The 14,534-nt window shown below is 41.9% G+C and overlaps 1 protein-coding gene across 2 annotated transcripts in view; it reads left to right on the top strand.

The window, feature by feature from the left end:
• LOC311062330 (alpha-1,6-mannosylglycoprotein 6-beta-N-acetylglucosaminyltransferase B-like) overlaps positions 1–14,534 on the top strand; it is a 147,080-nt gene that overhangs the window by 130,896 nt on the left and 1,650 nt on the right. For both annotated transcript variants that reach the window (XM_084081276.1, XM_084081275.1), the window contains 5 exons: positions 6,151–6,306; positions 6,868–7,014; positions 7,766–7,882; positions 12,473–12,547; positions 13,122–13,411. In XM_084081276.1, coding sequence (XP_083937402.1) covers positions 6,151–6,306; positions 6,868–7,014; positions 7,766–7,882; positions 12,473–12,547; positions 13,122–13,411 — 785 coding nt within the window. The remainder of the gene's footprint in view (positions 1–6,150; positions 6,307–6,867; positions 7,015–7,765; positions 7,883–12,472; positions 12,548–13,121; positions 13,412–14,534) is intronic.

Here is a 14,534-nt window from a genome sequence, read left to right as displayed (position 1 = left end):
TAATTACTCTTAAGACTATATTATCTATATATATTATCTCAAATATTAGGTAAGAAAGAGGCAAACATTGTGAAAATAGCCGATGTACAAGCTCACAACGCTACACTCAGTAGGAAAAAAATGGCCACTTGTGGGCCTAGAGAGAGCGTGTCAGTACAGAGCTATCACAACATGTATCTAGTGTCTTCTACTGGGTGTCTAGGCAGGGGTGGTGGAGGAGTGTGGCGTGGATAAGGTTCAGATTTGCTTGTCACAGACATCTCCTTATTCCTGTGAGTAGTTGTGTGAGGTTTTAGTGCAACATTAATTTCACATGTCTTTGTTTTGTGATTGGTACTGCTGGCAATAAGCTTGAACCTTGATCTTTTTTTCTGAATAATTGTAACAGCAAGAAGGTACGTATAGGGGACAGCCCATGACGCCCTGGGCTCCAGTCTCCCCCATAGAATCCCAATCTAACCGACCTCCACGCCAATAAGGGGCTGTGTCTCTGCTGCTATCCAGCAAACAATCACTGCTTTCGGCATAGACCAAGTTTTTGTTCTGGAGCTGTTCTGGAGAGTGGAGAGGACGCTCTGAGCCATAATGATAAGTCACTGGGGGCCCCTGGGAATATTAATGGTCAGCCACCACCAACTCTCCTGTGAGCCAGTCCGACATAGACACCCTTGTCTGCCTGACACACAGTCATGCAGAGACTCTGTTCTGACAGATCTACACTAACCTCCATAACCACCCCATCCCTCTTTGCACACTCACACTGATTGCCTTCCTGTGTTAAAAAAAAGTTCTATAAACATCTATTCAATGTTTTTCAAAACCGTGTCTACAAGATGACACTGCGCATCCACGAGAAAAATAAATATTCTTGTGTATGTAGGGGAGGAGTTATGAAGTTCCTGTGGGGTGGGTAAGGGGAGGGGTGCAGAGAGATTGGTTCAAAATGCAAGACATTGTTTTTGGGTGGGGTGTATAGTCAAAGATGAATTTAGTTTGGGCAATATTGAAAACAATACTATATTGCAACTGACAATATTCTCTGCCACCACCTTCTGCAAATTGTGACTATTAGTTGTGTTGTGTTTTGAGGATATCTTAAAGCCTTGTTCCAGTAAAAAGTAAATAGAAGTTGTTGAACATTTATTATATAATTAGTTAAGTTAACTTGAAACGGGTGACCATTTCAGAGGGTTTTAATAGTCTCAAACAAAATATAGGATTTCACAATTATCTAATTGTATCTCTGCAATTTGGACAAGTCCAATGGATTCCCAGGCCCCCAAAACATGGGGTTAGACACAAAAAGTACTTGTCTAGGATAAATAATGAAGGAATTAAGCTATTTTAACGTTTTTTTGGCCATCTTGGACACCATCTTTAAAATAACACCTTAAAAGTGGTCAAACTTTGGTAGACTTTTAGTATGTTAGTCAGGACACCACATACTACAAAAAACAGTTGAGAAACCTTTTGTTCCAATTTTATTTGGGTAAGGTGCTTTTTTTTCATATATGCACTCGCCTATTAATAACAAATTAGGAGATAACAATTTTCAAAGATTTGCTGCTCCATTCACTTCAATGTTAAAAAATAAACAGACGAACAATTCACATTGTTTTTTGGTTTAAAACTACTAGTTTTGAGCTATTTTCAAACATCAAACAACACATGTCAACAAGGTCACAATGACCTCGTTGACATTTGTGAAACCACACCTGAATCTCATCTGTGATTAGCAACCATCTGGGGATCAATCATACTGGAGAAAAATATTCTGTGGCTACTTGAAAAAGTACCAAAATCGTTCAAAACCCTGGCAGAGGCTACAGAGTACAGACTGTTCTGAAAATACTCTGGCAGTCAATGTTAAACAGTGCATCATTTGTGCACACATATGCACATTCTGTGAACATGCACATTGACACCTACACATACTGTATGTAGTACATTTGTATGCAGGCACATAAGCACAAATGTCACACCCATTTATGTATGTGTCTGAAATATGCAGAAAAATATACACGGGGCACATTTGCTGCTGTGCTGAATCAAAACAAAGGGAAATTAAATTCCCATTGACAATTATGTACTATGGACACATAAATGAAACATATAAAACTCATAAATCCCCGCTATGCATTCTCACAGCAAGCAATTACAATATAACACAACAATAAGACAATAGCCCAGTGTGTGCATCACACAAAGTGTATCTCTTAGTGATACGTGGGTTATTGTTCTTTTAATACCTGACCCACCCAATCCATTATGAGAGGCCAACCCGCTCCTCTCCGACCCGAAAAACATTGCATTAATAAACCATCCGAACTCGACCCACCCTGAAAACAACAAATGTATGCATTACAGTAGCACAATTGTCAGGACTGAGAAACCTATGATTTATTGTTGTTGAAAAATGTTATGTTCACGTCTCTTAGTATAGTCTATTAGGGTTTAAATGAGGGTTGGATCTCTGCCCCCAAATCTCTGGCGAAAAAAGTGACGATCAACACAATGCTTTGTGATCTTGTAGATTGGCTATTTTCGCAGAATGTTTGCCTATTTACAGTACATACAGTAGGATGTTCGCCTATTATGACGAACATGAACCCTACACTAGGGTTCATGTATTGGCACATGGTGGTACAGTAGATCAGCAGCCCACTCAACATCTTCCCGCGGCTGTGCAAGTGACCCTTCATTAAAGACATGAACTCTGCCTCTCTGTCTTGATATATCTTGTTTTTTTTACACAGGGATACAATACACAAGAGAGCAAAGCATGTGATAATCTAACCTATCTAAACTCTAAACTCCTATTTTTCTATCTATCTATCTATCTATCTATCTATCTACTGTAAGTCTCTTGTAAACCCTGTTTTGTTTATTTTCCTACCAATCTCTTTCTGTCTTTGCATGTGGGGTTTCGTTGTACGTGGCTGGATTGACCTCAGCTTCAGGTAAGAGTCTCCCTGTTTCAACCTCCATCCATCTTATCTCTGTATCGATTCATACCACCATATTCCTCCTGTTCATCATCCTACAGTATATCTCACCTCATATCTACACCAGCACCCAGCCTGCTCCACCTAGATGCAAAAGTTACTCAGTCGTTTTATCAGTTAAGTGTATCAAAGGTGTGTGAATGAATGCACAAGTGCACAATGTAAGTACGTGTGTGCACGCGTGCATGAGAGGTATTGAGTTATGCATGCACACATACAGCACACACATACACGAAGCACACGCAGATTGGCATGCAGACATACTACACAAAATCATACACACACACTTTTTCTTTTGTAATTTGCACGCTGTGTATTGCATTAGTTGTTGCAGTATTCTGCAACAACCACAGTACTACAGTACTAAACTAAATGTGTTGGATGCATGCTTAATAGAGGGGGGAGTGTGCATTCAAATATAACACAGAGTAAGGTGGATTATTGATGGACTGTTTCTGGAAATAATTTCCAGAACTTTAACGGAGCTTTTGCTCACATTGACCATGGCGTCCCTATTTGCGGCAAAACATTTTTAGACATCGACATTTTTTCACTATTTGCAAGTACAGTTTAGGGCTTAAATGCTCAAGGCCTACTCCATTGTTCAGCATACTGTTGTTTGAGGCATGCAGGGAATCCTGTCATACCTTGAGTATTTCAAATAGCAGGCCTGTGCGCGCGCGCGCATGCATGCGTATTGATATACCGCATACTGTATGTGTATACTGTCCCAATGGGTTTTCCTTATTTTCTTTCTCCACTTCCTCCAAACGTTCCACTGAGATGTTCAAGGTTTTTTAAATCAGTAAGAATGCTGAAGAGTCAAATTTGACATTTCAAGGTCTTGTGAGAAAATACATATGTGGAGGGAAAAACAGCATTAGCATTGCTAATCCAAACCAAGCTTAGTGAGGTTATGGAGGGCATTGCCCTGAGCTCCACGTGAAAATACTGTCAGTAAGGAGAGGTAAAAGCGCACACACACACACACACACGCACACGCACGCGCGCGCGCGCACACACACACACACACACACACACTTTGCATTGCTGTACTTGAGAGGACATTTTGGGACACTGATTTTATTAATGTATTTTTATACCTTTTTGGCAACACTAAAGTCGAAAATAGCTGTGCTGTGCAAAATAGCACTTGTGGATCAGCTATTTTCAATTGCTACTTGCAATTAAGTAATAAATCAGGCATTACTCCAACCCTTGGGCCTTTTCTTTCTCCTATGCCCTGATTTTACCTTCTACCTTCTTAATCAACTTTTAATCAACGTTTTTTTATCCCTAGTAGGGTCTCATGTTGTTGTTTGTTGCCTTTGCTGTTTTATGCTAATGTTGTTAAACCCTGTAGCACTTTGAGATTTGTGAAAATGTGAAGTGCGTTACAAATGTATTATTATTATTATTATTATTATTATTATTATTATTATTATTATAACTCCCAAACCCTAAACCTAACTTCCAAATTCCTAATCCTAACCTGAATCTTTAACTAATTGTAAGCATAACTCTACAAACCCTTTATAACCATAAAACACCCATTTATCTTGTGAGGAAACTTGTCCACACAAAGTGTATTTCTCAAATTCCACTAGTGGGGACATTTGGCCCTCACAAGATTAGTAATACAGGTGTTTGCTTGAATGCACGGACGTACGCACGCACGCGCACACACACACACACACACACACACACACACACACACACACACACACACACACACACACACACACACACACACACACACACACACACACACACACACACAGAGATGATCTCGTATACCCAGGCCAAATCCCAGGTTATGGACTCTGCACTCTCCAAAGACTGTGTTTCTCTTACTGCTAATTCAGATTGTCTGCTGCACTTAGCGCTTCAGCTAATCTCCTAATTGGCTGGGAAAATCCTCACAGAGGAAGCTATCGATCGTTACAGCTGCCCGGGGCCACACATCGGCACGGGGCTACAGTAAGCTGCTTAGCACAACTAGCCAGTCAATATTATGGCTTGGGGTTACGCTCCATTCGCACGACTGGGTTTTGTTGTTGACTGGTAATGTGCTGTTTTTATCAGTCACTGTTGTTGGCTTTGACACAAAGTATGCCCTTCTTTTTTAAGTCCTTAAAACACACACACACACACACACACACACACACACACACACACACACACACACACACACACACACACACACACACACACACACACACACACACACACATTCCTTGGGGAAAACAAATCGATGCTTGAAGGTGCAGTACACAACTATACTGTACTGTACATAGTGCATATTATTTCTTTCTCTCTTTCTCTCTTTCTCTCTCTCTCTCTCTCTCTCTCTCTCTCTCTCTCTCCGTCTCTGTTTTGCTCATTAGGAGTAGTATAAACCCCACAACAAGCATACTTTTCCTGAAAGTTGTCTTTAAATGTAGCCTACTTGATGAAAGTTGCACTGTATAGCCTATGAAAGTACAGTACGCTAAGAAACAGACTAAATCCCTATCGATTTACTGGATATATGACGTTTTAGATAATGATGCTTCAGGTAAACACCAGGTCCTCTGCCAGAGGAAATGAGTAATATCACAGTCCCACCTCTTAAGGTAGTAAAGGAGCTTTTACAGGATAACAATGAGAGTCACAGCACAAAAAGGGAAGAGGGTTCAGGAAAAAAAGATGGTCCTTCCTTCATGTATGTTATGTTATGTTATTATGCGTGTGTGCGCGTGAGAAAGCGCATGAGAGAGAGAGAGAGAGAGAGAGAGAGAGAGTTGGTGGGTAGACAGGTGTTTGTCAGCCCATGGCTGTACATTATGTCTCTGTTTAGCTCTCCATTAGCAGGACTACTGTGACACTGAAGGTACAGTAAGAGGATTTGTACATTATGGGTGTGCTCAAACCATTATACAGAGTGTATAATAGTTATACAGGAGTACACACACACACACACACACACACACACACACACACACACACACACACACACACACACACACACACACACACACACACACACACACACACACACACACACTCCCAAGGAGACCAACAGTTCTGCTATTTTCTGAGAGTTATTTTCTTGACAGTCTTGTCTTAACTGCTCATCTCTCCCCTCCCTTCTCTTCTTCTCCAGGGCAAGGAGGGTTTCCTGCAGATCCTGCACAGATACATGGAGGTCCATGGTACAGTGTACTATGAGACCCAGAGGCCTCCTGAGGTACCAGCCTTTGTTAAGAACCATGGCCTGTTACCCCAGCACGAGCTGCAACAGCTGCTGCGGAAGGCCAAGGTAAAGCACATAAGCAGTGTTGGGCAAGTTACTCAAGAAGAAGAATAAGTTATAGTTACTTGTTACTCCTTTGAAAAGTTATAATATTACGTTATTACTTGATGTCAAGAGTAACTAGTTGCATTTCAAGTTATATTACTATATCACCTTTTCACCTACATGTTACGCCATAATTTCGCAAGAGGGCGCATGCGTAAAAAGAACAGATCTACAAGCTGACCATCGCGTGACAATTTCCTACTATGAAGTATAGATTATAGGCTTAATGGTCAAAAACTAATCACACTGATTCTAACTTAGTAACTCAAAGTTACTTGGATTCATAACTGTAATATTATTACTGTTTTGACAATTGTAACTGTACTTGGGGAAAAGTAATAATACACAGAGAAACTCTCTCGTGATGCTTTGTGAGCTTGTAGATCTGCTATTTTTGGTGAAGAGATTTTGGTGTAGGGGGGAAACGGAGGGGTCCCTGGTACAGACTAGGGGACCCCGGTCAACGAAGTATATAGAGGATTTAAGTGGTTAACCTTGTTTCCTCCATTTCTGTCCCATCAGCTCTTCATTGGTTTTGGCTTCCCATATGAAGGCCCCGCCCCTCTGGAAGCCATAGCCAATGGCTGCATCTTCCTGCAGCCCAAGTTCCACCCACCCCACAGCTCACTCAATCATGAGTTCTTCAGAGGCAAGCCCACTTCAAGAGAGGTATAATTATATTGGTCCGGCGGCCACCCTGCAGGCAATAACTTACTGATAAAGTCATTTTGGCTAATACAGTTTTGAGTTGCAGAGGTAGTCGTTCTCACTACTGTATATAAAGCCATTGCCATTAACATTATTCTACATCAGCTAATCTGTAGATGGGAATTGACAACGTGATGATTCTTATAAAAGGGCCAAACGCAAGAGCCAAACGTCTAATTTATGCTCTGTCGTACGACAGTGTTGCACGCCGAATATAGTAGATCGGCACGTGACACCATTGTACAATGACGTGTAAATCAGGCTTAGCGGCTCTGTCTGCACGCCATGTTGATGTTTTTAACACTCCTATGCAATCTGTCCTGGTGCATTCTTAGTAATCGCATAAGTTGTACAAAAAGAAAGCAAGAATGATATGCACCCACTTAGTGTTAATGTATTCACACTATCCATTTAATTACATTTCCATTTGATTACACATTTGATTACACATTTGAGTACACGCTCAGAGTTAATTTAACACTGAGGACTTTACTGTGCATCCATCATTCAGTATGATAATTGAATAACTTTTTTAACACACAAACATGTAAATGTAATCAGTAAAGATCTCTTACTTAGTTTTATGTGTATGCGACTTACATAAGTGTGGGTGACAGTTGAAAATGTATCACAAATGCTAGACGAGAGAAACGATTCCTCTTCACCCAGCGTTTGAACACACTCACCCTCACGCTCCTGGTGCATTCTCTAGGTGTCTTCCCAGCATCCATACGCAGAGCAGTACATCGGCAGACCTCACGTCATGACCGTGGACTACAACAACTCCATAGAGTTTGACTCAGCCATCAGAGAAATCATGAGGACCAAGGTACCCTCCTCCTGTGCCCATTGTACTGTCGGTTTAGGACTCAAAACGTTAGAGAAGCTTCTTCAGGTTTGACCATACAAGAGTGTTGATTTGAATAGAAATTGTATACAGTTGTTGAAGTCTGTCTGTATGTATCTCATATCACACCGGTGATACTACTAAATCAGTGGTTCTCAACCAGTGGTCCGGGGACCACCAGTTGAGGGGGGTTCCACGTGGTCTCCAGCAACTAAATGATGGAGAGTTGGAAACCAAATGGACCCTTATAGATCTTTAACTCTTGAGAGCGTAAAATGAAACCAAATGGACACGTCATTTTACGCTCTCACAAGTTAAATTATTGTTAAACATCTGTTATGACTTAATTAAAGCCTGTTGTCTGTCCTATGTTGGTACCACATCAATACAGCATAGAATTGTGGACAGAATCGTATCCAATGATAACATATTCTAAGTTTGGGGTCTGAGAGGCTAAATCTCATCAATCGTACGTGGCTCAAATGCCGAATAAATAATGGACCTTGATATGAAAAGGGTTGAAAACCACTGTACTGAATGATCCTTTTTCTCAGATTCAGGACCGTTGTCACAAATTCTGGGCCCCATGAAAGGTTATTGGGCCTGACATTAATGCTCATGAATCATTATCACTTTTCACTGTTTTACGAAGGCTCTGGTGTGATGCGTTTCATCTCAGTCCATATTACATTCGTCTAATATCTAATATTAATTGGCTCGCTCCTCCTTTCTGAGGGGTTCAGCTGTCTTTAACCTGTACTGTAATAAAAGCTGAGGTGCTCTTAAAAGAGTCCTTTAGCTTTGATATGACAGAAGCCTTGCCAACATGATGAGCTTGCCAGTAGTAGCTTTGGCAGTGTGTAGTTAACAGTCCCGTGCTGCAGTGCATTGACATTTATGATCGGTTATGTGGGCTAATAGAGCATGGCGGTGAGACGGAGGCTGTCTGAGAGTGGGAGAGAGGTTAATTATAGAGTCAACAGGAGAGATTTAAGCTCACAATAAACCTGGATAGAGGGAGAAACGGGGAGAGGAAAAGAGGGGAAAAACATGTAAGAAAGCTGGACATCTAAGAGCCCTGGGTGGTGGAATGGGGGAGTGGTAAGCGATAACAGTGGGCCTCATGCAGCTAAATTCTCCTTCATTTTTCTCTTAAGTTTCTGTCAATAAAAAAAAAGAGAGAGAGATAAGTCAACTCTGGATGCACCAATTGTTCATAATATGAGTGATGAATCCCCCCCCCCCCCCAGACATTGGAGGAGCATGACAGTTAGGATAGGAAATGCCCCTAAACACAAGGGCAATTTTTGGTGATATGGTGGCCTGTGCGCAATAATGTAAGAGATGTGTGTGTGTGTGTGTGTGTGTGTGTGTGTGTGTGTGTGTGTGTGTGTGTGTGTGTGTGTGTGTGTGTGTGTGTGTGTGTGTGTGTGTGTGTGTGTGTGTGTGTCTCTTTCACTGTGATGTCCTGTCCTGTCAGACATGATACGGTTCAGCAGCGATGGCTCGCCTTGCACTCCTCATATCTGTCTATCTGTCGTCAGTCCACTGACTGGAGGACAGCTGACAGTAAACCTCACCCTTCACTCACTACTCTCACACACACACACACACACACACATGCGCGCGCGCAAATATGCACAAATCTATACATGCACATGCATACCAGTGTGGAAGCATACAGTAAGTGCACATGCACAGTATACACGCATACAGTACACTCATACACTGGCTGTGGCTTCCTAACAAAGCACACACACACACACACACACACACACACACACACACACACACACACACACACACACACACACACACACACACACACACACACACACACGTACTGTACATAGACATACCCACATATGCTCCCATTAAGCACACACCCTGTCAGGCACTCAAACATGACTCCTCTCAAACCTATTTAAACATGCAGGACAGGGGAACAAATGCACTTACACTCACAAACCAAAACTAAAACACAAAGTGGATCACATCCATTAACTACTGCGCGCGCGCGCACACACACACACACACACACGCACACGCACACGCACACGCACACACACACACACACACACACCCCGGGCCCTACCTGTGTGGCTGGCTAGTCTTCGGCCCGTGGGAGCAGTTCGTGCTCAGTCAAGCAGGACAAAGCAATCTCTGGCTGGCTGAAGCGTCCTCTTGTTCCAATAAATCTCTCCATCTTTCTCTCCTCTCATTTTGACTGCCCATGTTTCTACCCTTTCTGTCTCCCTTTCTCAGTTTTTCTTGCCTGTCTCTCATTCTTACTTCCCCTCTCCCTTTTCTGCTCTCTGTATTTCAGTCTCTCTACGTAGGTCTCTCCACGTAGGTCTCTCCTTAATCCTCTGTCTGACTGCATCATCTTCCCTTTTCAGTCCCCTGTGGTCCTCTTTCTCTGTCCACAATCTCTCCTCCTCTCTCTTTCATTCACCCTGTAGGCTACTGTATGTTCTCTCTGTCCTTCCTCCTCCTTCCTTCTCCTTCCTCCTTATCTTCTACCTTCAAACTTTTAATGTCCCCGACATGATTAGCCATTTTCAACGTGGTGTCCCTATTTTGGGCATGTCAATATAGCCGAAAAATTTCACAAAATGTTTTTAAAAAAATATATAGAATAGCACAAATATCAGATCTACAAGCTCACAAGGCATACATGGTTAAATGGGGGGAGGGGGCCACTATGGACCAGTCAGCGTTTGTTTGTTTATTTGGTTGTTCATACCTTCGTCACACTGTGGTATTCCTATGAGTTGTGTTGGTGAATAAACTATAATTAATGAATGAGAATATGAGTTGCAGTAGTTGACATTGCAGTGTGTACAGGAGTGTCGCTGCATCGTTGGGGCAGGACACATGTTAACTACAGTATTAGCTTGTTTTGAAATTGGCATGACTGGAAGCTTGATTTAACTTTGCAGAAGAGGCGACTTGTAAGTAATATAGTTTTTGCAGTTCTTTCCAACTTTTGGACGTTTTATTTTTAAACCAGTACAAGCCAAGGGCAGTTTTTGCAAGACACAAAACAACTGCTAGTAAGCCAGCTTAAACCCCCAAATTGACACTTTTTTGTTGTTGACACATTTACTTATTTATTATTTATATGCGACATTTGTGCAGAAAACAGCATTGGAATATAAGGCGGCCTGCTATCCTTTCTGTGTGTCCTTGCTCTCAACTCTGGCCTAGATAATGAAGCCATTGTTGGTACAGTACAATGCCTTTCATGAATTTGAAAGTAGCATGTTGCCATATAATGGTTTGATGGCTTCAATGTGTTTCACTAAAGCTGAATGTCATTGTGCCCACGAGCAAGGTATCTGGCAATTGAAATTCTCCAGTACTGCACTGCATGTTTTTGAGTGTACTTGTCTGAGAAAGCGAGAGAGAGCGTGCGTGCGTGCGTCTATACGTAAGTACCTGTTTTAGGTAAATAATAATATATTGAGCTTGAATTTGTCCAGTTAAATAAGAAATTGAGGTTAAGTAAAGCCATGGAAGAAATTTCTGTTACGAGAAAATAGAATGGCTTGTTAATCTCTCTTATCTACATATTCATGTTCCATTGTATCTTACAACCCAGATAGTCATTTGATTTTGATCAGATTTGTCTGTTTGTATAACGCTTCGAGATGCATCATCCCTGCTTTCTTTTTTTGCTTCTCCATGAGTTCCACTTCAGCTAGTCACAGCTGGCTGACCACATTGATCTGGTCTTTGATTTGACATCGTAGACCGGAGCTATTGAGTTGAGTGTCATTTAGAAAGGTGGCTCTGAAGCTTACTAAGTGAAGGCAGTGTTTGGTATTGAATGATGCTGGTCGAGGGAAATTGTCTTCCTGTTTGTTCTCATTTCTGCCGATTTAGGCTCATTTCGGTCTTACACACACTCTAACTGATCCCCTCCATAAGTCATTAGTCATACAAAGAACTGTTTGCACTGCTCACTGGAATATCACAATGATAAAGTACTTTACGCAAATCAATTTATTTTCATTATGCACAGAGTAACGGCTAATGAAAATGAAAATTAATCCTTTTTTAATTTAATTTCCAGCCAGTATTTAAGATAATCAGTTGACTTTCAGTATTCAATTATTTAATTTGAGTCATTGTTTTGTTTAGTTTTTTTTATTCTAGTCAGTCAATAGATGAGAATTGCATGTATTAATTGTATTAGTTAGAAACAGAACGCCATGAACGTTGTTTGCCGATTCACTGTAATTATGCCAATAGAAGGTTGTCCTTCATTGTGGAGAGGGTGAATCACAGCGAGGGATGATCTATTGCCATGCAAATAAGCCCTAATGAGTTTCTGAGCAGTTACATATTGTAATTAAGCCTGACAATAGAAATATTCATCTGCTGGAATTAATGAGAATGATAGACATTTTATTGCAATTAGTATGAACAATCAAGTGACAGGAAAAACACTTTAACATGTATTGAACGTGGAAATAATGATTCTGATTACATACCAGTGTGCTTGTGCCGTGTGTGTGTGTGCGTGTGTGCGTGTGCGTGCATGCGTGTGCATGCGTTTCTTTGCAGGTTGAGCCATATTTACCATACGAGTACACCTGTGAGGGGATGTTGGAGCGTGTACATGCCTACATACAGCATCAGGTATGCTCTTCTTATGTTAGTGTGCAAATAGAAAAATTGAAAGAAAATTGGTAATTGAGCACAGGCCTGACACACACACACACACACACACACACACACACACACACACACACACACACACACACACACACACACACACACACACACACACACACACACACACACACACACACACACACACACACACACACACACGGCATAATACAACACTTGTGGTAAATACTTGCCTGTACGGAGGGCGAGTGAGAGAGGTGGGTTACGATGCAAAGGGACGGTGGAAATAAGGATTTTTCTTAGCGTGGCTCTGGGTTCCACGCTATGAGCTTGTAGAGGGGTAGACGCATACACAGAAGGGGTCATTGCTTATCAAGCAATGTTATGTTACCTTTCTAACATTCTAAGACATCCCAGTTTCTATGCAGTACATTTTTAAGAAGAATTTAGCTTAGGAATTTATATTTTTCACCAATCACACTGCTTTCTTGATTGACACGTCGCATAACGACAGACATCCTCGTTAATCGTACATTACACCACAATCAGGTAAATGTATTCCACATTCCCTCCCTTCCAGGACTTCTGCACCCCAGAGCCTCACTTCCCTGCAGCCAACTCCTCTAAATCAGGGCCTGGTGGAGGCAGCGGCAACAAGAATCCGGGGCCGTCATTTGTTCCCCTGCCCAATTCCACAGCCCTCGGCTGGGCACACAATGTGACAGCTCCCCTTGCCTGGCCTCCCCTCAGCTCCCTCAGGCTGCTTGTGTCCCAGGAGGGCCAGTCCTGCGTGGAGGCATGCCAGTTGGCTCGTCTGGTCTGTGAGCCTGCCCACTTCCGCTTCATTAACAACAAGGAGGCCCTCCGCCGGTAAGTCCATTGCCTTAGGCAACCTATCAAACGCCTGCTTGAACTTGTAATGTATTCGTCGTCACACTCAGATTTTCTCTCTCCCATAAAGCAATGTCATAACGCAGCCCATATACATTTGGAGAATTTAAGCCGAGCGAGAAGATAAAAAATATAGAACGCACATCCCCTGTGCCCCATTCCCTCCTTGCAGTCTGAGTTTATCGTCTCGAGGCAAGACTAGTGGTTCACATTATCAGTGTGAAGTGGTTTAAAACTAAGGCACGTCTGTCTCTCTCTCTCTCTCTCTCTCTCTCTCTCTCTCTCTCTCTCTCTCTCTCTCTCTCTCTCTCTCTCTCTCTCTCTCTCTCTCTCTCTCTCTCTCTCTCTCTCTCTCTCTCTCTCTCTCTCTCTCTCTCTCTCCCTTCATCTATATAGTAAGTTCATACCTGCCTCGTTCTTTAAAGAAAATCACTTGTCACTCCACCCAAATCTCTCTCTCTCTCTCTCCCTCTCTCTCTTTCTCTCTCCCCCCATCTATACAGTAAGTTCATACCTGCCTCGTTCTTTAAAGAAAATCACTTGTCACTCCACCCAAATATCTTTTACATCTTTCTGTAAATTGGCAACTACAACATGAAGTTCTCTCTCTCTCTCTCTCTATCTCTCTCCCCCCCCCCCCCCCTCCCCCTCCATCTATAAGTTCATACATGCCTCGTTCTTTAAAGAGAATCCCTTGTAGGGATGGCCAAATGGAGACATTTTATTAACCGTTTACCTTTAGGCCTTACCGATTAATTAATCGATAACCGTTAAGAAAAAACTTTTTTTTTTGTGCCAAAATACATTTTATTTCAAAGGGCCAAGTCTACACAGTTTGTTTTGTGTCTCCAGCAGAGTTTCTAGTGTCTCTATCTCTCTCTGGAAGAGGTTGCACATGAACTCTGCAGCCGCACTGAGGCGCTCCAACACAAACAATACCAATACAAAGACGAGGAATAAGAAGAATAAAGTGGAAGTTACGTGTGGTTGCAGGTGTAGACTTTTTTTTTTTTTTTTAACGATTAATCGTTAGTCGTTAGTATTAATCGGTGGCCGATTTCTTAACGGTTAACGGTTATTGGTTGGCCATCCCTAATCCCTT

This window comes from Gymnoscopelus microlampas, assembly GCF_963454915.1.
Source record: "Gymnoscopelus microlampas genome assembly, chromosome: 2".
Classification (NCBI taxonomy): domain Eukaryota; kingdom Metazoa; phylum Chordata; class Actinopteri; order Myctophiformes; family Myctophidae; genus Gymnoscopelus; species Gymnoscopelus microlampas.
The sequence above is the reverse complement of the archived record's forward strand: the minus strand, read 5'-3'. Positions and strand labels throughout refer to the sequence as shown.